Below are 24601 nucleotides of genomic sequence, written 5' to 3' on the forward strand. Positions count from 1 at the left end.
AGAAGTTGACCTTATAAAATTGCTACTTAATATGAATAAGCAAAACAACAATGTAAGAAGGGAAATTGTGTTTTTGGTCCTTTAAATACCGGTAATCTATGAGTGTAATATCTCGTTAAGTATATTTAACCTTTAAATAATTTTAAAATATACTCTCAGAAAATTTAAGAAATAGTTACCGTCATATCATTTAATCACCTAAATTTTATGTTAAATTTGTATTGTTATGTTATAGTTGAGGATAATATAATTTCACAAACAATCTTAAGCATTACATATCCTTATATAATAACACATATTTTAATTAATTAAAGATTAGATGTATAATCACACAACAAAAGGATTAAAAATAAAATATGTCAGTAATTAAAGAACAAAAAAAAACAATATTAATCCATGAAAAAAGAATCACACTCATTTATTTTATTAATCGATTCTATATATTTTTAGAACATACTTCTTAAAAAAAAAAGCGACCATATAAGTAAAATAATATTTGTAATCGAGCGCAAAATAAAACCTCCGGGAAGAGAGGGAAAATATCTTATTTTTAGTTGCCCTTATTCCAGGGAGTTACGTCAAATAAATTATCTTCAAAGAAATGGGAAGTCAACGAAAGTGCACATGATGAATTATCAAAAAAAAAAAAAAAAAGGCCAACTTTAATGGGGTCATGTGTGTACACTTTGTGAGTTAACTTTAAAATTCGTAAGCTTTGAATTTAAATATCATCATCACCACTAAAAAGTTATATTTTTAGTCAAATTCAAAGAAAAACCAAAGCTGGTAGAGTATATCGTAAGCATATATAATGTTAGTCGGACTTCTTTATAATAAACACTTTTTATAATATATTTTATTATTATAATTAAAAAGAATTGAAAATAAATATAATATCGTAAAGAAGTTTCGTAATAATACTACTTAAAATCGAACTTATTTTATCGCTATTACAATAGTAATGCGATGTTACAAATATTATTATAACAAAATAAAAAGCCTGAGCGTGAAGCACTCTTTTAAATTTAATGATTATTATATGTAAAAATAAGATGTCGTGTATATGAGAAATACTTACAAGTTGACTATTAGAAATAGATCATTGTTAAGTTGTGTGAAAGTATATCCAAAAGATTAAATCCATAGATAATTTTGGTGTATAATAATGATATTTATCTTAAACTATATTAACTTATCATAATTGAGTAAATTTTATGGAAAGTTGTTTGTATATTCTTTTTTATTCTTAGTTAGTCTTATTCGAACGAATTGCATTTCATTTTTCTGTTATTGATTTATTAGTCAAACAAGGTAAAAATATATCAAATCAATATTAACCGATGGTTAAGTGAAACAACATATATACTAACACCTATTATAAATTGTTTGGTATAAACTAATATAAGTCTGCGACAAGTCTAGAATGATCATGAAAACTTTATTTTAATCATATCGTAAACACTCGATCCTCAATTCATAAAGAAATAATTCAATAACATTGTATTGTAATGATTAATAAATGAAAAAAATAGTATTTCATATTCTTCTGCAAAACAATCTTTTCCAATATTGTTGTATACATCTAATTAATAAATCTTTATATTATCCGTGAAAAAAATTAGTTAAACACGAAAAATTGAAATTGTACGATTTTCTAAAGAAATAAGTGCATTTGTCTTGTTTGTCGACTTGCCTAATATGGTGTCCTAGAGGTGAAAGATGGGGTATATATGATGTAGGGCGAAAGGATATAATTTTACTATTTTTTTAAAAAATTAGAAATTATTTTAAAAATTTAACCAAAAATTGAAAAATATACACTTCCTTATGGAGTAATATTTTGTGAGCGTTTTACGTCTTCGATAATCCATTTCAGACGTATCGGAATAATTTTCTTTTAATTAATTATTCCCTCCTTCCATTCTTTTATTTGTCATCTTCCACTTTTCAAAGGTCAGTTTAATTATTTTCAAAGTTAATTTAGATTACATTAACTTAATATTTTAAACATTCAGATATTCAAAAATTATGAAGAAAGTATTATAAATTATAATTTTTACATATTAATTTTTAAAAAAGATACTTCATAAAATGATAGTAAATTTTTTTTATAGTTAAACTCTAAGAAAGAAAAAAAGAAAATTATGACGACAAAAAAATATTATAACTTATACATATTATATTGTCCTGTGAAAAAAGAAATTGGGGATCAAATTTTGTATACGTACTGTCTTTTAAATTATATATTATATAAATATGAAATTTAATATTTTCTATATCTTTATGTCTTTTATTCTATTTAAAAATTCCATTTGCCTATAGTAAATTCAAATCTTCCTTAATTTTAGATGATCAATTATTTGCATGTGAGATGTTCACATATATTTCGGTCATTATTACTCAAATTGAGTATGAACTCACGAATATCTCCTTCATTATGAGGGTGGTTAATTCGTATATTTAGCGTTTTAAAGTCAATCATAGCAATAATATTTTTTAACACACAACACGATACATTATATAACAAATAATTGCAGGCCGGAGAATAAAAATAGTATGACTCAGGAGTTGGTGGAATTTTCCAAGGAGAGTGCTACAGCCAATCTGAAAACAACTTTTAAGTCAAAACAATTGTTATTTGGAGTATAAGCAAATAACAATGAGACTGATGGCAGCTTGTATAGTATATATATAGTGTAAAATTCATCGCCTAATTCGTTGATGACAATATTATTTTTGTACAAAATTCAAAGTCAAACAAAAACGTCACTTTCAATTTCTTCTAGCTACTTGTTAGGTCCAAGATGGTGTTTTATTTTTATTTTAAATTTAAATACATACTATAGGACTGAGAATCCATCATAATAATATACACAGCTAAGAGAATATGTAGTTTTATTTTTTTGTTTATAAAAGACAGATAGCTTCGATATTTTTTCCAAGTCTTCCATATTCATTAATCTTCTTCTCCTCCGTTTCTTCCCTTTTTAAATTATTTGGTCATTTCATTTTTCCAATTTAACACAAGTCACAACTTGTAGCCATGGGAACTCAAGCTCCATCAAATTACGATGACTCCAAGGTAACTCTCTCTCTCTCTCTCTCTGCAAACATGTATGAATTTAACGTATATGCAAGGACAATATCAAGTGTATTATGACCTATTAGGTTGTTGTTTCCGACTTTCTTATGAATAATTACTCGTAACAATATAGTATGGTTTAATTTATAAAAATTAAACTCTGAGATACCAAGAATTTCCATAAATGTTGTGTGAGATAATGATAAATATTTGAAATGCTTGGTTGAGTTTTAGATCTTGAAATATTATTGTACCAAAAAAGCCCGTCTATCTCGCTCGTTTCTGTGCTCATTTAATTTGGTTCATAAGAAAAATTTGAATTTTCCTAGCTCTTTCTTGTTTGTTTGGTGGTCTAGAGTCAATCTTGAACAAGTCAAAGTGATATTACATTTTTAAAAATAAATAAATAAAATAATTCGGATCATTAAATTCAGTTTAAACGTTGCATGTGTGTACATCACGTTAGGTCAGTAGGGTTCTTTCATAGGACTTTAATTACTTATTTATTGACAACCGTGAATTCACGGCAACTTGTTATACATACACTGAAGACGTGCGATGAGAAAATCGTCTCAACTTTTCAGTTGACTTTCATACTATACAAATCTCACACTATCAATACTTTATTATTAGTGGGTCACATGGATTATCGATTTAAAATCCCAATCTTTTTTTTTCCCAATTCCTCAGTTTTACGCCAAAATTCACGTTGCTTTTGAATAATTTTTTTTTTTATGTAGGATACAAATTAGCTTACTAAAGACAAAATACATGAAAATTGCTTTGAGTGCGATAATAACCATGTTAGTGTATCGAAGTTAAACGTTTGAAACGACCAAAATTGGATGTTTTAGACCAAACTATAATGTATTGTAAGTTGTGTAAACATCCTGTATATGTTTATGGTTTTTTGAATATAAATACTTATGAAATGAGTGTAGATTGATACAAGAACAGAAGAAGAGAAGGCGATCGATGCGTGGCTTCCGATTACTTCTTCTAGGAATGCAAAATGGTGGTATTCAGCTTTTCACAATGTTACTGCTATGGTTGGTGCTGGTGTCCTCAGTCTTCCTTATGCCATGTCTGAGCTTGGATGGTACAATACAATACTCTGTTTTTTTTTTCTTTCAGTAAAAAAAAACATTAAAAGTTAGATAAACTGAAATGAGTAGTTTAATTTCAGGGGACCTGGTGTAACTGTGATGGTAGTATCTTGGATTATCACTTTATACACACTATGGCAAATGGTTGAGATGCACGAAATGGTTCCAGGGAAACGTTTTGATAGATATCATGAGTTGGGTCAACATGCTTTTGGAGAAAAGCTTGGATTATGGATTGTTGTGCCCCAACAACTAATTGTGGCAGTTGGTGTTGACATTGTTTATATGGTGACTGGAGGAAAATCACTTCAGAAGGTGCACGAATTGGTTTGCAAACAAGAAGATGGCTGCGCTAATATCAAACTTTCATACTTCATCATGATATTTGCCTCTGTCCATTTTGTGCTATCTCATCTCCCCAATTTCAATTCCATATCTGGTGTGTCTTTGGCAGCAGCTGTTATGTCCTTAAGGTAAAATTTATTTCTTTAAATAAATGTACCTTTTCATAGTGTTACTAAGTTTTTGCATATATGTATTGTGATGATGTAGTTACTCTACAATTGCTTGGGGGGCATCAGTTAAGAAGGGTGTACAACCAAATGTGGATTATGGGTACAAGGCTCACAGCACTGCAGGAACTGTGTTTGATTTTCTAAGCGGATTGGGAGAAGTGGCTTTTGCATACGCGGGTCATAATGTGGTGTTGGAGATTCAAGCTACAATTCCTTCAACACCTGAAAAACCTTCCAAAGTACCTATGTGGAGGGGAGTTGTTGTTGCTTACATTGTTGTGGCCCTCTGTTACTTCCCTGTTGCTTTTATTGGATACTGGATGTTTGGAAATGCAGTGGAAGACAACATTCTGATCTCTTTGAACAAACCTACCTGGCTCATTGTCATGGCTAACATGTTTGTCGTTGTACATGTTATTGGAAGCTATCAGGTATTACCATGTACCTCTTCTCATCTAAATTGCAAAATTTCAATGACTTATAACAAATCTTTAATCTTGTAGATCTACGCAATGCCAGTGTTTGACATGATTGAGACCGTGCTTGTTAAGAAACTTAGATTCAGGCCTACTTGGTATTTGCGGTTTGTTACCAGAAACATCTATGTTGGTAAGTCATGACTTGGTCGCATACTATAAAAACTTTGAAGTAGTACTAGTAACAAATGTCTTTTTATGTTATTGCAGCTTTCACAATGTTTGTTGGAATCACATTCCCTTTCTTTGGTGGCCTTCTTGGATTCTTTGGAGGATTTGCTTTTGCCCCAACAACATATTTTGTAAGTGAATATATAAAGTTTTTTCCCCCCTACATCTAATCTCTATGTAGTGCTAACTCTTTTATTTTTCTTCAGCTGCCTTGCATCATGTGGCTAGCAATCTACAAGCCAAGGAGATGGAGTCTCTCTTGGCTTGCTAATTGGGTAAGTGCATTTTCAATTTTGTGATTCTGCATTTTATATAATACACTTAAAAATGGCAGACTAATATGTTGTTTTATGACAGATTTGCATTATTTTTGGAGTTCTGTTGATGGTTTTAGCACCAATTGGTGGGCTGAGATCCATCATAGTACAAGCAAAGACCTACAAATTTTACAATTAGGACAAGTTTCTTATGATTGATCAAGTGATTATGCCATCTGATTAAATTTAGATAGACGTACGTTTGGCAAAGGAAATTTCTGGCAAGATATATATTTCCTTGTGTGTGTTGGCTATAAAACATTTTAGAGTATAGTTTTTCTTCATGTGTAAAGATATGGGTGATTTCATGGTGTTGTTCATTGTCAAAACTTAAAACACATCTTTGTGCGTCTCTGTTTCACTTTTCTTCTTTCTAATAAACAAAAACCATAATGTCACTTGAGTCTTTATTGTCATGGACGCATCATCAAAATGTAAACATACAATTAAATATCAACAACACGTCTTGATCTCAAACTAGTTGTTAGAAAACAGGGGATTCTTAGGGTACCACTGAACTTGATAAGATTTTTTTTTAGTTTTATAATTTTCGTAAAAAATATTGCTATAGTAAGAAATATAGCTTATCAAACTTTTCACTACTTGCCCCCCTCTATTATTTTTTTAGTATTGTCCAATATACAGGAAAAAGAAGTTATGTCCTTCAAATTTTTACTTACCATAAATATTTTCAAACGCTGTAAGATTCTCTTATTCCATGTTTACGTTGATAGAGATAAATTTATATATATATATATAGCCCTATAAGTAAGAATTAGAATTTATATTAGATGAACAACGTATCTTATTCTAGCTTTTGACTATAAGACTGAACTTGTGGTTAATTGAGAGGGTTTAATGTCTCAATATACCAACTGGGGCCGTGTTGTTGAACTGGACAAAAAGAATAACATTATTTGTTAAAGAATGACAAAAGTCTCACATTAATAGTTAATGAGATGGATGAACTCCTTATAAGACTTTATAATTGGGATGTTAGTTAGGACTAAGACTTAATTCCACACTACCACTTCTAGAGCATTGACTGGGTTTAGTGTCTTAAAATACCTAACTTGGGCCGTGTTATTAAACTGGACAAAAAAAAAAATCAAGACTACTGCTTGTCGAGCATTCACCGATGGTAGAGTAAAACTTGTTGTCTTTTATACTAAAGCTCAAAATGTGCAATAAATAATACTAGTTATCCAACTAATGATTTGACATATTTTTAAGAAATAATACATAATAGGTATAGTATTACTATATTATCTTTTGACTTTATTAAATTTAACGTCTTGAGAAATGTATTAGATGATAAATATATTTAATAGCAAGGACAAAACATATAATTAAAAAAAAGTAAATCATCTCTTGATTTTTTAAATTGAACAAGTATTGTTAGATAATTAATTTTAGTATAGTAGACAATTATTGTTGGACAGAAAGTAAAAAAGAAAATAGGAGAAAATGCCTATTACCCACTTGGAAGTTGGATGTAAATCTGTAATGAGTTATTTTCAGACTACTTGTTATCTTACACAAATTAGATGATTCACAATACTTGTCAATATAAAAAAATTTAGACATAATTGGTTATTCGTTTTTCACCTTTATTCATAGTCATAAATATAAAGAGATATTATTGTGATACAAAATAAATAAGTATTAAATTTTAAAAAATAATAAGTAAGAATAATTTGGTCAAATTACTCTATACTTGATATTTTTCTTTAAAAGATGTCCACAAACGAGGGAGAGTAAAAAAAAAGTAAAAAGGACAAACAAAGAAAAAGAGCCACTTGAGGGGAAAAAAGGATATAAATATCATTTATATAATAAGATTATGGGAAGGAAAAAGGGTACCACAAAAGAAGTAATTGAGAGGGATTTAAGGAAAGATATTAATTAACAGTATTAATGATGGATTTTTTTAAAAATGACAGCAAATTTTAAGGTAAATTAATTTTAAAAAAGACACGAAATCTTAGTTAGAGAATATAATAAAAAGGAATTGGGAAATGTTTTAGTATATATTTGGGGGGATAAGAATAAAATAAAATAAGATAGCAAGTGTATTCTAGAAATGGATAAAGTATAATCACATATTATCCACCCATAATATATAAATATGTTTTTTAATTTATTTTATTTTATATTTATATACTTCAATTTTAGATATGTACAAGTAAATATATAATGCTGAATAAGTAGACACATAAGTCTTATATGACATAATTTACGTGCAAATTGTCATGTTAATTTGGAATAACAATTAATGAATTGAATGATATTTACATATTTTGTTCTCTAATAAATAAGTTTCCATTGATAGAAAAGATAAGATATGAGTAGAATAAACATATAAGGTAAAAACTTTATATAATATTATTATTTATATTAAAAGATTTTCCACAGAAGGAATATATATATATAAGAGAAAGGTTATTCTTGATTCAATTTGTGATTTCATTCTCTCGTCATACAACAAACAATATGGTATTGTAGTTTCATATTGCAAACAGTGTTAGAATGTTTATAAGTATTGAACTAATGTATTTGAAATAATAATTGATTTTTTAAAGTGAGTTTGTTGAATAATTTCAATGACAGGTTGATGAAAGAAGTGCAGAAGAAAGGAAGATCGATGAATGGCTTCCGGTAACTTCTTCTAGGAATGCAAAATGGTGGTATTCAACATTCCACAATGTTACTGCTATGGTTGGAGCCGGTGTTCTCAGTCTTCCTTATGCTATGTCTCAGCTTGGATGGTACGTCTGTCTTAATAATAATATTAATTTTTGTTTGTTTTAATTTGTTTTAAAATTTTACTTAGGGGACCTGGTGTGACGGTGTTGGTGTTATCTTGGATTATCACTTTGTACACACTATGGCAAATGGTTGAAATGCACGAGATGGTACCAGGGAAACGTTTTGATAGATATCATGAGTTGGGTCAACATGCTTTTGGGAAAAAGCTTGGATTATGGATTGTTGTGCCCCAACAACTAATTGTGGAAGTTGGAGTTGACATTGTTTATATGGTCACTGGAGGAAGATCACTCATGAAGATCCATGATTTGGTGTGCAAAGTCGATTGCTACAACATGAAACTTTCATACTTCATCATGATATTTGCCTCTGTCCATTTTGTGCTATCTCATCTCCCCAACTTAGATTCCATATCTGCTGTCTCTTTGGCTGCCGCTGTCATGTCCTTAAGGTATCCCATCCAGAAATTACTTATCAGTATCTATTTCTCATGACTAACTATTGAATTGAATTGAATTTAGTTACTCTACAATTGGGTGGGCTGCTTCGGTTCACAAGGGCGTGCAGCCGGATGTGGACTATAGCTTCACCGCTAAAACCGATTTGGGAGTAGTTTTCAACTTTTTCAGCGCATTGGGAGATGTGGCTTTTGCTTATGCAGGTCACAACGTGGTGTTAGAGATTCAAGCTACCATTCCTTCAACGCCCGAAAAGCCTTCAAAAGAACCCATGTGGAAGGGTGTTGTCGTTGCTTACATTGTTGTAGCTGTCTGCTATTTCCCTGTTGCTCTTATTGGCTATTGGGTCTTTGGGAATTCCGTCGAAGACAACATTCTTATATCCTTGGAGAAACCTACATGGCTCATTGTCATGGCGAACTTATTTGTTGTGATTCATGTTATTGGGAGCTATCAGGTAATTGGCTTCTTTTATTTGTTATGACCCAACATTTTTGTTATCCAGTCTAACGCCCAACATTGTTCAGATCTATGCAATGCCAGTTTTTGACATGATGGAGACTCTGCTTGTCAAGAAACTCAGGTTCAAGCCTACTTTCTACTTGCGAGCTATTACCAGAACCATCTATGTTGGTAAGAAATTAAAGCTCTGCCCAATGAAGAAAAACAATTACTGTTCATCAACTAACATTTGTATTGTGTTTCAACCAGCTTTCACAATGTTCGTTGCTATCGCCATTCCTTTCTTTGGTGGGCTTTTGGGATTCTTTGGAGGATTTGCTTTTGCCCCAACAACCTATTTTGTATGTCTCCAATTATTTTTTATACAACTATTACTATTACTATTACCATATAACTCTCTCTTTTCTTCTACAGCTTCCTTGCATTATGTGGCTTGCACTCTATAAACCAAAGAGATTCAGTCTCTCATGGATCGTTAACTGGGTAAGAATCACACTAGTATTAATTACTCTAATACTTTTCTTCTGATGATGATGATTCCTTTTTTATGATGACAGATTTGCATAATTTTGGGACTTCTTTTGATGATTTTGGCACCAATTGGCGCCTTGAGATCCATCATCTTAAGAGCAAAGGGCTATAAATTTTTCGATTAGGGAACATGTAGTTTGTTTCATCGATTCAAGTTTGTTTGTTTGCTCATAAATTATTGAATTTTCCTAGCTTTTATGTGTTGTCTTGCTACTTTTTTTTACTCTTTTATGTATTTTGAAATCTCAAGACCCCTCTGTTATTATTAGTGAATGTTGTTTATCCAATTTTATTAGTAACACACAGGTGACGTTTTGACATGCTATTTCATATCAAACGATTATTATTATTAGTAGCGCTTGTTTGGACACTTTATGATTTGAAAGCAAATTGATTTGAGTTAGATTATAGCAAATGACCAATCCACCGCTAACAATAATATCCTAAGGTAATGGACTAATTTATAAAGATCCTCCAATCAATTATAGCAATAATTAGCTATAATTCAATACTAATGATATGATTTTGATAGCGGTCAATAACGAAAAAAATAAAGACTCTTTATCAACACGATGATTATGACATGGATGGTTTTAATGTAAATATTCTTTTCATACTATAAGCTTAAGCTTGTTTGTTTGACATTAGTGCTAAAATTTGTTTATTTCTAAAATTACTTTTTTAAAATGGGAAATTTCACAAGTAACTATACCAGAAAACATAATAGGCCATGTAGCTATAGTTTGTCTATTTTATCATAACTATTGTTCAAATAGTTAATGCAAATCAAATTTGTAAACTTCACCTTTTTTTTTATCAAATATTTTGCCTCTTTCTGAAATTCAATAAAGTACTTTGAAAATTTAGCTAAACAACTTTTTAGGTATATTTAGATGATGTTATAATGATCTTTTGGGGGCATTTAACAAGTAATGATTTTACAATTCTATTACAAGTAATGAACTTGATTTTGACAAAGTAATCATGGTGGATGAACAAAGAACTAGACATATTGATAATATTAAATCGTTCAATAGAGTGTATTAATAATATTAAATCGTTGATAATTCATGATGCAAGTTAATATGATTATATAATTAGTAATAGTGTATTATTATAAGTAGTTTAAAAAAAAAGTTTTTTACAAGTGCTAATAAATTTTATAAAGTATTTTTAAAATTATAACATTTAAAATTTATGTGCAAACACGCGACTACTCATAGAGAGAAAAATAAAAGAAACGAAAGAAAAAAAGAGGAAGAAGTCAAATTTTGAATTTTGATTAGTTGAGGTATTTATGGGGTTGAGAGATTTAAGGAGTAAATTGAGTGGATGTGGTAAAAAGAGATAAGGCGTAGATTTGTATGAAATGTGAAAAAAGTATTCCTTGAAAAAAAAAAGTGCTTCATAAACAATATAAACGAAATGATAACCGTTTCTAATTTAAATTGTAGTCAAAACTTAGTTATATAATTTTTTCTTTTTAAAATAGCTTTATAAAAAAGTATTTTTGAAAAATAATAATTTATATTTAGTTAATTTATTTGAAAAATATTTTAATAAGCAAATTCTATTTGGCTAATGATTTTTCAAAATATACTTTGAGCGTCAAATTATGAAAAATATGACAAATATCAATGCATTTTTAATATCAAAATTATTTTTTATATATTTATTATAATTTTTAATGAAGTATTTATTTTTATTAAATTAAAATATACATATTTAAAATTTTAATTAATATTATACATAAATGAATAAAAAATAAATTAAATATTGGTATATTTTAACATAATGATTTAAATATAATTAAAGATATATACGCTCCTTATTTTAAAAAAACAGCACAACAAACCAGCCTGTCAACTTTATTTTTTGAAAATAAAAATATATATTTTTTCTTGACATAAATGTTTTTCTAGTCAAACATGCTCCAATAGTCAATGGTAACAACACTTTGTTTTAGAGATACATTCTCATTTAATTTTGTAATTAAAAAAAAGGCATATATGTGAGGCGTAGAGTAAATGGAGAGTGTGTTTAACTGAATTGAGACACATTCGGATTTTAAAACAAATTAATGTTGGATATATTTTCCATAACTGTGTGAAATTTTATTTTATTTTTTAAAAAAAAATATAAAATATATAAACGTGTAATATCTTAAGGAATTCATAATTAGAAGCGATTGCAATCTTCATAACTTGTATCATCATCGCATCACAAATAGTCACAACAATATGCCTGCTACATCACCACAGAAAAATTCGGTACTGCAATCTGTTTTGTATATATTTGTGTTTATCCATGTGAAATTGTTTATAAGACTAAGAATTGAATTTGACAGCCTGATGGAAGAACGGAAGAACAAAAGAAGATCGATGAATGGCTTCCGATTACTTCTTCTAGGAATGCAAAATGGTGGTATTCAGCATTCCACAATGTTACTGCGATGGTTGGTGCTGGTGTTCTGGGTCTTCCCTATGCCATGTCAGAGCTGGGATGGTAAGTAATTACTGACTGATTAGCAATTAATTTAATTAACTTTGTTTAATTTCGTGATTTGATTTATGGGCAGGGGACCTGGTGTAGCAGTGATGTTTATATCTTGGGTTATAACTTTATACACTCTATGGCAAATGGTTGAGATGCATGAAATGGTTCCAGGGAAACGTTTCGATAGGTATCATGAACTTGGGCAGCATGTTTTTGGTAAAAAGTTGGGGCTCTATATCGTGGTGCCTCAACAATTGGTTGTTGAAGTTGGCCTTGACATTGTTTATATGGTGACTGGAGGAAAATCATTCCAGAAGATCCACGATTTAGTCTGCACTCCTGGCAATTGCATAGAAATCAAACTCACCTATTACATTATGATATTTGCCTCTGTACATTTTGTGCTATCTCATCTTCCCAATTTCAATGCCATATCTGGTGTGTCTTTAATTGCAGCTATCATGTCTTTAAGGTAAGTTTATTTATTTATATTTTTATTTAGGATGTGTACCGACAGTTTTATTTACTTGTTGAGTATGCATGCATGTCTTGTTCAACAGTTACTGTACAATTGCTTGGGCAGCTTCACTTGAAAAGGGTGTACAAGCAGATGTGAATTATGAGTACAGGGCTAAAAACACAGGGGAAGCAATTTTCAATTTTTTTGGTGGATTGGGAGAAGTGGCTTTTGCATACGCAGGTCATAATGTGGTGTTGGAGATTCAAGCTACCATCCCTTCAACACCTGAGAAGCCTTCTAAAGGACCTATGTGGAAGGGAGTTGTTGTTGCTTACATTATTGTGGCTCTATGTTACTTCCCAGTTGCACTTATCGGCTATTATACATTTGGGAATTCAGTATCAGACAACATTCTCATCTCATTGAACAAACCTACTTGGCTCATTGTCCTTGCTAATGCCTTTGTTGTTATCCACATCATTGGGAGCTATCAGGTTAAACATCCATTCTTCTCTCTCCATTACCTCTCTCTGTCTTTATGTCAATATACATACAAAACTGACACCTATTATTCTAGCTCTATGCAATACCAGTGTTTGACATGCTTGAGACTTACCTTGTAAAGAAACGTAGATTCAAGCCAACATGGTACTTGAGATTTGCTACCAGAAACCTTTATGTTGGTAAGTTTGCCTTCATTTCTTGTGTCCCATCCCATACAATCAAATTTGTAATGCCTGTCGCCTGCAGCTTTCACAATGATTGTTGGAATCATCTTCCCATTCTTTGGGGGACTTCTTGGATTCTTTGGAGGATTTGCTTTTGCCCCAACAACATATTTTGTAAGTTTCCTCCTATTTCCCCTTGCCAAATCTAGAATGGCTGCACTAACACTACCTTTTTTCTTTAGCTCCCTTGCATCATGTGGCTTTCAATCTACAAACCAAAGAAATGGGGTCTCTCTTGGACTACTAACTGGGTATGGTTATGGTGCAGTTAATATTTTCAATTTTCATTATTTCAGCTTAAAACTGCAACTAATTAGCCAAAATAATGACAGATTTGCATAATACTGGGAGTTCTGTTGACTGTGTTGGCACCAATCGGCGGTCTAAGGAACATCATTATACAAGCCAAGGACTACGAATTTTTCTCTTAGTCTTCCATAACTTCATCTTATGTTTATCCAAGTCCAGAATTATATCTCTTACTTTCTCTGTCCCTATTTAGTTGTTCATTATAGAAGTGACACCAATTATTATTATAGATTAGTTATAATTTTACTCTTTAACTTAAAAAATTATGCAATTCCCATAGTATAATAAATGTATTTTCTGATTTCGAAAATTATGAATTACAACTTAGTAGTATTACAAATTTTCTAGAATTAAGTAAGTGCATATTAAAAAAAATTATTGTCTTTTCTTGATTTATTAAAATGGACAAGTAAATAAAAGCAAATATAAAAAGAAATATGAACAAGTAAATAGGACGTAAGGAGTATATTATTCAAGTCCGTTTCTTTAGTGTATATACAATAATGTAAATTTTAAGAATCCATTTACTTTTCATGAATGTTTTTTCCCGTCTACTTATACTTCTACCCGCCTTTTACTCTATTTCCCATGAAAGAAATCCCACCATTCAACTCCAAAATTTCATGTTTACACTAGTCTTTCAACGTTAAGTCTAAAAGTTCACGATACGAAGTGAATTTAACTAAAGTTGAACCAGAAAATTTTCTGATAATTACTTTTAAAAAAATGAAAATTGCCTTTCTTTCGATCTCATTCACAACTGCAGATAGAAATTCTAATTATATCATTGTCATGAAACAAGATGATACTTGCATATTTATCGTCCGTAATTTCTAAAAAGACTAACGGTCTAACCTGGGCCCTCATAATTAAACACTAATACTGAATGGATAATAAGATTAAAAATGCAAAGCTGAAAATCAGAAAAGGCGAAAAAGCATAGGACTTCCACACAATTCTATTTTTTTTTTCCTTTTCTCACATCCAATTGCAAACTGAATTCCAAATCAACACTTCCCATTATCTGTAACTTTTTTTTTTTTAGAAAAAGAAAATCGGGTTTCAAGGTGGAAAACGGATTCATGTTACTAAACCTATCACATATTTCTGAATGCTATGATACAGCAACACATTGGGGCAGAGGGTAATAGCTTAATCAATTTCACCTTCCTCAACATCAATAGGATCATCACTTTGAAGAGTAGCCAGTTCACATTCTTCCTCATCATCATCCACCTTCATGTACAAACCAAGTTGCTCCAAGGGATTACTGCCTCCAAATTTGAAGGTACCTAATCCATCCTGGGAATGATCTGGACTGGTCTCGTCTACCGAGCTGTGTAGCTGCTCGGAAGGAACAGCAGTCAGCATCTCCAAATCCTCAAGGAACTTTGAATTCTCATTAATCTCTACAGTCTTTTCCATCTGCAAAAACAAAATGGAAGTCCCGTTTGATATTCTAACGGAAGCACTTGACCTTCTACGACGTGATATATTTTCTACCCACCTGGAGTAACGCCTGTCTTGCTGCTTCTCTATCGAGCTCTCTCCTTCTCTTAGCCTCAGCTGCAGCTTCCACTTCTGCACGTCTTTGAGCTTCTTCAGCAGCTTTCGCTTCTGCTTGCAGCTTAGCTTTCGCTGATCACGGAAATTAACATTATAGGGCTATCAATTTACATAAAAAAAAGAATTTTCTTCCATGTTGAATATTGGGAATTCGGGTTGGGGATACCTTTCCTCCTTTGCATCTCAAGCTCCTCCCTTTCACGACGAAGTTTCTCTGGATCACCCTTCTCGACCTATGTAGCAAAATTACAGGATGGACTGACAAGATGGTCAAAATAAATGGAAAAGGCAGAATGCCTATAACAAGCAAAGGATACCCACCTCAACAAGTGTCTTCTCTCGAGCTTTTAAAATTGTATCCGCAAATCTGTTCTTCAGGAGAGCAGCCCTATAGAGCTTTCCAGGGGAGACCCTACTCTCTCCTAATGTTAAAATACAACACATGAACCCACAAATTAATAGAGACAAAAGGAAATAAACCAACTTTTCTTACGTTACCTTTTTATCTTTAACAATAAATACAGAAAAACAGTTTTCACTTCTCAACTCACCATCTTGATATGCTGCTTCCGAGTCAACAGAGAACGGCATTTGCTGAGAACTTTGTTCCAGCTGGTCAAGGCCGTTGATAGAGTCTGGAGATAAACAAGGAGTGAGATAGCAACATTTATGAAGTCAAGAAAAAGACAACAAAAAAACCTGACTACAGGATCTCAGACCACCAGAGAGCTTAAATATTTCATAACCTTACACTCAGATCCCCTAATAACCATTCTATGAAACCACTAATCACCACACTTATATGGGTATTCTGCAGATTTATGCACTTCCTACATTTCAGATAAGTACTCAGTTCCAAATAAAATGATAACCATCAACAGAGTTCTCTAATATATTAAATCAGCAGAGAAATACTTATCAAGAAATCACAATCAGAATAGAACTCACGATTTCCATCAGCTAAACTATTGCCAGCTTCCTTTCCACCTGTCTTTACTGGAGAACTGTGATCCTGTGATCGAACACCGGCACAAAAAGATGTATTAGGTTTCCAAATACTCTAAAGCTGATCTAATGGCAATAAACACCATGAGGGTTTATTTAGAAGCTATTGTGATCGCTCTTCACCTGCTCAGCATGATCAGGTGTTCTTTGAGTTTCAGACTCGTCATCAGAAGAACTACTAGAATCTGAATCTGGATGGAAGGGAGATGATAGAACAAGTTAAGACAGTATTCAGAATTCTAAGTTCAAACAATGAGTAAAGCAATCCCTACTAAATCAGCAGTTCCAAGTCGCTTAATATTGAGAGATAACACTACACTTGTATGGATGGACATGAAATTTGGAACATTAAGTATTTAACTTCATCTAAGTTTTATCAAAGAAAATAGAATATAGAATAAATTCAATTCAAGAAGCACAGTACAAATGATGAAAAAGTTTCACGGAAACTGAAAAGGAAAGCTGGGCAAGAGAAGTAAAAAATAATAAAGTAGCACCAACACGAACTTCAAAAATGAAATAGGTCAAGCTAAGTTTCAACATACACGAACATATGACTAGAATAACTTCAAACTTAATGTAGAGAAAAATCTATGAACTTCTTGAATGCAGTAAATGTAGGGCCACAAGCATCCACTTTTTTTAGCAATCATGCAACATTGGCAGCCAGGGTTGCCAGTTATTTGGCAAACCACTTGACCGGAAATTGACGGGTACTCAAAAGAAAAAGAAAAAGAGAGCAAATAATAGGTGTTCTGAGCAAGTAATGTTGATTATGACAAGCTTGACTTGGTAGATTTCTCCAAAAGTATTAACGATGCAGCAAAACTAATAAGAACCTCATTATGTAGTGCAATGAAGAACTAGGAAAGAAGATACAAGATCAACAACAGAAAACCTGAAATAGAATAGTTTAGCTTATTTTAAAGGAAACAATTCAGAATGTAAGAAATTCATCAGACTACAACAATTTAGAATGTTCAAAGATTCCCAGTTCATCAAAATCAAAAGGGAACCGAGCACACCCCACAATATGGTAAAAATAGTCCGATGACTTGATGGCTATAAAATTCATTTTACCAGCCCTAGAAGATAAGACAATGTAGATATGATATGAACAGGATATGTCACCAGAAAGCGGATCATTGAAAAAGTAGGATGCACTACAAGAATGTCCAAGAGAAACAAAGTGAAGAGTATCAATGAGTCAATAAACAATTTGAATTACCATTGGGACCCCCTGTATTTATACGTTCATCTCTTTTGGGATCTGTATCTTTTTCGATCTCAAGTGAAGGATAACTGGAGACAGGAGGCTCATTTCCACCAATATCGACCTCCTCATCAACATGGTCATTATCTGTATATTTTTCCAGTATTTAGAAGGAAAATCATTGAAGTTCAAAATCTAACACCAAACAACTAATAGCGTGGATGAAATCAAAAGAGCGAGTAAGAACCTCCTCCTAGGTGCATGGATGAATTACTAAGCCCCAATTCATTTGGCAGCTGAAAAAACAATAAGAGAGAACAATAATTCATTAACATCAAACACTGGTGGAGAGTCCATTCTACATTGTACGTGAAGATGTATTCTTTGACGGCAAACTACCTCTATCTCACAAGGTTCAGCTCTAGCATTGCCTTTTTGTTTCTCTAGCAAAAACTTATCTAGAAGCGCCCGTAACGTGAACAAAGTATCATCAGAGAGAATATCAATGTCAATCTCAATGTCATCTTCTCCATCTTCTTCAGTTGCTGTTCCATTTGAACTCAAGTCCTTCAAAAACTCAAGGATGTTGTCGGGTAGATCACCAAGTGAAGCTTCTAATTCACCACTAAGTTTATGTTTCTCTTCATCAGTCATCTTGGATTTAGGAGGTTCTGGCACAACTACATGCTGCGTTGGAGAAACTCTCCTCTTCTTTGAAGCAGATCCATTTTCTTCATGCAAGCCTGATTTTTCTTCCACTAATTCAGCATGGTTAGTAGGCAGCTTTTTCTCAATAGTTTTCCATCTCAGTTCAAAAAATTTGCTCATCTCATCAGCCATGACATTTACAATATTACCAGGGGGGTTGTAGGTCAATGCATTAGAAAACGTCAGTCTAACATCAGCAAGAAACTCCCGTGGAGTCGAGTAAGCACCTGAAGTCAGCCTCTTATTTATTGTCCCCAAATCCATTGGGTGTTTAATGACAGTGAAATAGTCGGGAATGTTCAACTTAACTATGTCAACAGGTTCATTAAATACACCCGCATTACGATGTGACAACAACTTTTTCAACAAGTTCTCACACTGTTTCATCAATGTTGCATTTGAACGGGATGGTACTGAAGCAGGCTTAACAGATTTAAACCTGCCTGACACCTCCCTGCTCAGGCCCCGTGTCTTCTGAGCGGAAGGGTTTGACTTTTTTCCAAACCCAGGGTTTCCTGCAGATCTCTTCTTGCTTGCTAAAGGGAGCCCTTTCTGTGCATTGCTACAGCTAACAATATCACTAGAAGATGAAACTGCAATTGCACTTGTCCTATAAAACTCAACTTTCTTTTGAAGAAGTCTAATTTGTTCAATATCAGATGTCAATTGCAGAACCAAGTGTTTCCTCTCAGATGGTGACAGCTTGGATTGCAGTATAACATGGATGGGCACAGCAAAACCATCATGTGAAGAAGAATTTATGTTTATCCATCTCTGCTGAGGAGCAATTGAATGTCCTGAAACAGAGATTCTAGCATCGAATCTCTCTGAACTGCCAGAGCCCTCCGATCCATAATTAGTGGCAAAACCAGCAGAACCACTTCCAGGCAACTTGTCTTTCCTAGCCATCCACCAGACTGCAGAATAGGTACTACTTGGCCGCAGCAAAAAATGGATTTCTCCGACCTATCACAAAAGAAGAGAAGTTCTCAGAAAGCCAATCCTGAAACCAGCCATAAAACCTAAAAGCGCTACATTGGCAGGAATTTCTAGATATATATATATGAAGAGCTCCACAAGTAGAATGTTGAGATTACAACATTTCCAATAAAGTTCTATTCAGAAATTTTCAGTTTTACAGTTTAGTCCCACCTAACAAAATTTCCTCTTTCCTCTTACAACCTCATTTCTAGTTGTCCCGTGTCACATCAGTGTACTGTGAGGTAATTACATAACCTCCATCACCTTTAAATCCTTAATCACACAAAGTGTTGTGCATAAATGAAATTAATTGAGCACGTTTCTCTTATTATTTTTTCTCTCCCTTCGTTGTTTGGTTTGTTCAATTTTGTTCTCAAATATCATTTGCTTCTCTTGTAATGTATTTGATCTTTGAGCTCTCACTACAAATTAGCACTGGAGCTTCTAAATATTAACCGGGGTGGAAAACCCAAATTTCAAACATATCAACAATGAACGGTTTGAAATCAAAATTTCAAGCTTTCGTCACTCAGAGAAAGAAGAGGTTCAAAGTTGCTGGAACTGCTCACTATAATTTTGTTGGAGTTGATTCCTCATATGGTCACTCTACTAATAGTTATTATCTCAAATCACCTTCTTGATTTCGATAATTTTCATCAAAGAAAGTGACTTCATGAGATAGTAACTCTAGTTAAGTGACCATTTGAGAAGTCAACTCCACTTAGTTGTCTGCTCTCTTTTGATGTTGTGAAGATGTTTATTGCGGGATGGACTTATGGGGACTCAGCTTATTAAGATGGAGGCTATCGGGAGTGCTGAAAGCTCTCCTCCTACTCCGATTATACTTGCTCAAGGAACTCTGATGATGAACAAGGCAGATCCTTTGTTGACAGGAATTTAAACCTGACTGTCTCCGATTGATCATACCTGGATATAGCAGACTGAATGGTCTCTGCTCAACTGCGGGAGAGAGCCAAGAGACGCAACCTACCATTTTCAGCTTTTTATTTATGACGGTTCTCACAATGGATCACATTTCATTGTCGAGATGTGATTTCTTTTTGTGGATGTATTATTTGTAAAAATACTCGTAGGATAAATATGGATGGTGATCAGGGTTATGATATCAACTTGGTCCTCAAGTGATGACCAGCGCAGGTTAGTTACTAAGCTGAATTAGAAATTTGCATCTAGTTTACCTATCACCTTGCTAAAACTCATGTTTCAATTGTTCCTCACACAAATAAGCCCCAGCAAGTACTTGTTGCTTTCCTATCTTGTTTCGCTTTTGATAACATTTAGCTATAAAGTGATGAAGGTCTCAGGGGCAGATAAAAAGAATCATGTGAGGGGCTATTACTGAAACCTCCTTGCAAAATAGATTAGTTGAGGTATAATGGTCCAGGGAAAGTTATTTAATACATGATTCATCAGAAGGGCACTTCTCTGCCCTAGCCATTAAGAAGGGACATATAAGGTATTACGTGGCTTCCATTAATTGAGGAAGGCTGAAAATAGGTTCAAGTGTTTGATACCTGTCAAAAGTGCAAAGTAGAGGATGTGACATACCTAGGTTTCCACAAACCCTACCAATTCTAGAGAAAGCAAAGGAGTACGTCGTCATGGATTTAATAAAGGGGCGACCAAGTCAGAGGGTAACACCATCTTTATAATTGTAGATTGTTATTATAGCACACAAACTCGTATTTTTTCATTGACACGCTCTTCACTGTTTTCCAAGTTGCTAGAATATTCTCAGACAATAGCCTGCATGGACTACTCACATCATTGTCCCTGCAGACGAGATCGTTTCGAAAGGAACCTTTTAAATGAATGCAGGTCAAACAACAACAAAGCTTTTCTACCCTTCACGAATAGATGGATAGCCCAAGGAAATCGACAGCTGCCGAGAGAACCATATGACATACACGAATGTCCACAACTCCGCTTAAAAAATAATAGGATGCTTAGATTACAACCCAATAGGAGGGGATCAGTGGTTATCAGAAGGACCATTAAGCTACCCAAAGCACTTTGAACCTTATCAAGCTACTAAAAGCCCCAAAGTCTGCATTTTCCTTTTTCTTCTAAGTAAGGTAACAGTGTGCACTTCTAATGGCATCCATAAGTAAAGCCTATAGACATACTCGATCAAAATTTGTCAACAAGGAATATGCTGCAACAATGCAAGTCTGGTTACCAGAAAGCCACATTATGTGGCGAATCTAGGGATCTACAACATGGATGCACCACTAAAACAAAATTAGTGGGAATCGATCTCTAGTCCTCTAAATAAGTAAACCAACCTTCAACAGATCGAATCATTTAGTCTTCTTCTTGTAGCATGAGCGTCAACATATAATATTATACAAATGTTAAAATATATACATAAATTACTCAGTTACGAGAGACCACAGATTCACATGCCCCAACTTTTCCCCATCAATTTGCCCCTGACTACATTGGAAAATACAGTTTTTTCGTCCTCTATTTCCTGATTTCAGACCCTGAGGACAAGGTATAACTGAATGAGGAGGGAAAGCAATGGAGCTATGAAGCGCTCGAAGATTAGTATGTATTCATTATGAAAGTTTGGAATGAAGACACATTTAGAAACTTCCAGAATTATTGTCCATTTATCCCATGCAAGGAAAATGAACCCCAAGAGCTTAAGGATTTGATTTATAAGCACCTAAGAATTTGGTTTTACAGTAACACATGAGATGTATAGTAGGCACTAGTCACGAGTTATTGGTGAACCAAGTTTAGTTTTCAAGTGGAGACAGGTAAAGGGGTAACCTCATTTCTACATAGTAGATAGAATTCCATGAGAAAACATTGGTTCTAAGAAAATAGCCAGACTGCCACTATGAACCCCTGGTCTGTAGCTTCATTCATTTGTCGAAGTCCTACTGCAAACTTAGGGATAACAGCCCATTATCATTGTTTATGTCAACCCCAATTTGAGTTCAAGGTCGATTTTCAGGGTCATGTCTAACCTTAATCGGAGCTCAGGTCCTCGAGAATCCACTTACTGCCAAGGGAGAACATTCACTTCTTCTCAGACCTATCTATATTGATGCCACAACCAGTATCACTTTAGCTGCTCGGAATTGCGACGTGAGGTAGAACATCAGCTATGTTTTTCAATTCTCTCTCTTATCTTATCATTGATCTTTAAATTGTAGCTACAAATTCTGTTTTATATATATATATGTGTATATATATATATATATGGGGGCTAAAACTCACCGAATAAAGTCCAAAGAAACAAAGTGTTTCCCCATGAATAATTGGTCAGTAATCAAAAAAATAACTGAGGTGTAATATTAAATTGCAAGTGCATTCAAAACCACTAGTTTTTCTTGAATTGAAAAACTTAGGAACTTTATCATGAAAAATTAACATATGGGCAATACAAATTGAATGTATAAAGCTAATCAATCTTCATAATTCATCCGAAAACAAGACAGTTACACAGAGTCCTCACTATTTTCACAGCTTCAATCTGACGCAGCTGGCTATTCCAACAAAAAGGAAAACTTAAGTAATTAACAAAGATTCGCTTGGTAATACAAATTACCTTTGCTTAATCAGCTCCTGATCCTGGCGGCAACGCCCAATTACACCAATACTAAATAATTCGAAGAAATACAGATGAAAATTCAAGAAGAAGAAGCCGTAAATATCAAAACAGCAAACCCTAGAATTGTGAAATTTAACCCAATTTGAGCCCCAAAACCTACAAGAAGTGCGAACCTTTGAACAAATTATAGGGCGACTGCTGTGATCACACGGCAAGCTGAAAGCTCCAAACACCACTTCTTCAATCAGATATGTTTTTTTTTTTCTCTCACTATGAATTTTTCATTATTTTTTTTTTTGGTTCTTTCTGTTAAGAGTGAGGGAAGTAAAGAAAACGGGTTTCTCGAAACGCTATCATCTTTAAAATAAGAAGAATTGTTGACTTTTATAACGACTTCGGGAGAAATCTCAACCGTGAAATATATGGCGGCTTATCCAACGGATGATATTATTTTGTTCTTCCATACTAAAGATCTGGATCATTAATTTATGATTTCTTTATTATTTTTTGCAAATTAGAAGATTCTGAATCTATTAGGATCCTTAAATAACTAAGGAAAAAGGGTCCGATATAGCCCTTAACTTTATTATTTAGAACTGATATATTCTTTATTATAAAAGTGGTTATATATATTTTTATTTATAAATAAATAGATTATATATAATTATTCCTCTAACGAAATGAAAAAAAAAACATAATTTTAATTTAATTTTTTATTTTTTTCTAGAAACTATAATCTTATATGAATAAATTTAATCTTCGTTAAATATATTTTTTTAATTTTTTTTGGTTTCAATAACCAATTTAGAATTATTATTTTGATAATTACATTTATTTATGTTTTACCAATATTCTTGTAAAACTTATTGTAGATGACCAAATTTTTTTCTTCGAATTCAAAAATCAAATTACGATATAGACAAAAAAAATAGGTTAAATTTTTTTCTTTAAACTAAGGAACGAAAGAAAAAAATAAAATAAGAATAAGAAGCTCAAATAATTATAATAATAAAAGTCAAAAAATAATTTATGTATGAAAAAATTAAAATACACCTTAAACTTTGATAGAAGAATTATATATACCACTAAATGATTTTTTTAAAAGTTAAAAGTATAAAATATAAATTTAAAAATATTTTTTTAACTTCCGTTAAATGAAGAGTATATGGGAGCTTATTTTGTAAAGGCATAGATAAATGTGAGTCGTTTGTATAACGATAAGAATATATATGAACTATTTTTATAACGAGGAATATATCAATTTTAAATGGCAAAATTAAGGAATATATCACTCTTTTCCTATGTATAAATAAAAAAGTGTGTTGTTTGATCTTTGGATCCGGAAAACATTTTTCTTTCTAAGATTAAAAACAATGATCTATTCAATGTCAAAATGTCAACTTGAAATAGCAAAATTAGATTCGTATTTTGCTTTCAAAGACGATTTATTGTTTAGCAATAGTAGGATTATTAATCGTTTTCTTTAGGTGACATGTTCAATTTCTCTGTTTCATTTTTTCTTTTTTTTAATCCTGTTTTAAAAAATATTTATTACCAATTATCAAATGGTACGTGGTACATTCAAAATTAAAAAAATTTAAAAGTTTAATTTATTTTCTTAAACTCTAAATTTTGTACATACCAAATTACTTACTTTCTTTA

The 24601-nt window shown here is 32.5% G+C and overlaps 4 protein-coding genes across 6 annotated transcripts; 3 read left to right on the plus strand and 1 right to left on the minus strand.

Annotated features, from left to right (window-relative positions):
- Positions 1-2722: 2722 nt before the first annotated feature.
- On the plus strand, positions 2723-6077 carry LOC107009218 (lysine histidine transporter 1-like). Its single transcript, XM_015208514.2, has 8 exons — positions 2723-3082; positions 4024-4181; positions 4269-4661; positions 4741-5134; positions 5207-5312; positions 5390-5481; positions 5557-5625; positions 5708-6077. The coding sequence occupies exons 1-8, from the start codon at positions 3044-3046 to the stop codon at positions 5804-5806; spliced, it is 1350 nt and encodes a 449-aa protein (XP_015064000.1). The 5' UTR covers positions 2723-3043; the 3' UTR covers positions 5807-6077.
- A 2033-nt stretch (positions 6078-8110) lies between these two features.
- Positions 8111-10149, plus strand: LOC107010210 (lysine histidine transporter 2-like). Its single transcript, XM_027914412.1, has 8 exons — positions 8111-8163; positions 8278-8435; positions 8501-8887; positions 8958-9351; positions 9422-9527; positions 9606-9697; positions 9771-9839; positions 9914-10149. Exons 1-8 carry the CDS (start codon positions 8161-8163, stop codon positions 10010-10012), a joined length of 1308 nt encoding a protein of 435 aa, XP_027770213.1. The 5' UTR covers positions 8111-8160; the 3' UTR covers positions 10013-10149.
- Positions 10150-12029: 1880 nt separating this feature from the next.
- LOC107010485 (lysine histidine transporter 1-like) lies at positions 12030-14146 on the plus strand. Its single transcript, XM_015209771.2, has 8 exons — positions 12030-12157; positions 12235-12392; positions 12466-12855; positions 12944-13337; positions 13421-13526; positions 13594-13685; positions 13754-13822; positions 13904-14146. The coding sequence occupies exons 1-8, from the start codon at positions 12128-12130 to the stop codon at positions 14000-14002; spliced, it is 1338 nt and encodes a 445-aa protein (XP_015065257.1). The 5' UTR covers positions 12030-12127; the 3' UTR covers positions 14003-14146.
- Positions 14147-14800: 654 nt separating this feature from the next.
- On the minus strand, positions 14801-23285 carry LOC107011609 (transcription factor GTE8-like). Of its 3 annotated transcripts, XM_015211181.2 has the most exons (12): positions 23113-23285; positions 22937-22987; positions 18064-19338; positions 17912-17960; positions 17680-17811; positions 16575-16642; positions 16395-16458; positions 15998-16081; positions 15768-15868; positions 15613-15679; positions 15388-15518; positions 14801-15305 (listed from the first exon to the last, which is right to left on the minus strand). In XM_015211181.2, exons 3-12 carry the CDS (start codon positions 19279-19281, stop codon positions 15033-15035), a joined length of 2187 nt encoding a protein of 728 aa, XP_015066667.1. In that variant the 5' UTR covers positions 19282-19338; positions 22937-22987; positions 23113-23285; the 3' UTR covers positions 14801-15032. The 3 variants fall into 3 exon arrangements, with proteins under 3 accessions (XP_015066667.1, XP_015066668.1, XP_015066665.1); XM_015211182.2 differs by lacking the exon at positions 22937-22987; XM_015211179.2 differs by having other exon boundaries at positions 22937-23285.
- Positions 23286-24601: the final 1316 nt, after the last annotated feature.

Source organism: Solanum pennellii, chromosome 2 (genome assembly GCF_001406875.1).
Source record: "Solanum pennellii chromosome 2, SPENNV200".
In the NCBI taxonomy this organism is placed as follows: Eukaryota; Viridiplantae; Streptophyta; class Magnoliopsida; order Solanales; family Solanaceae; genus Solanum; species Solanum pennellii.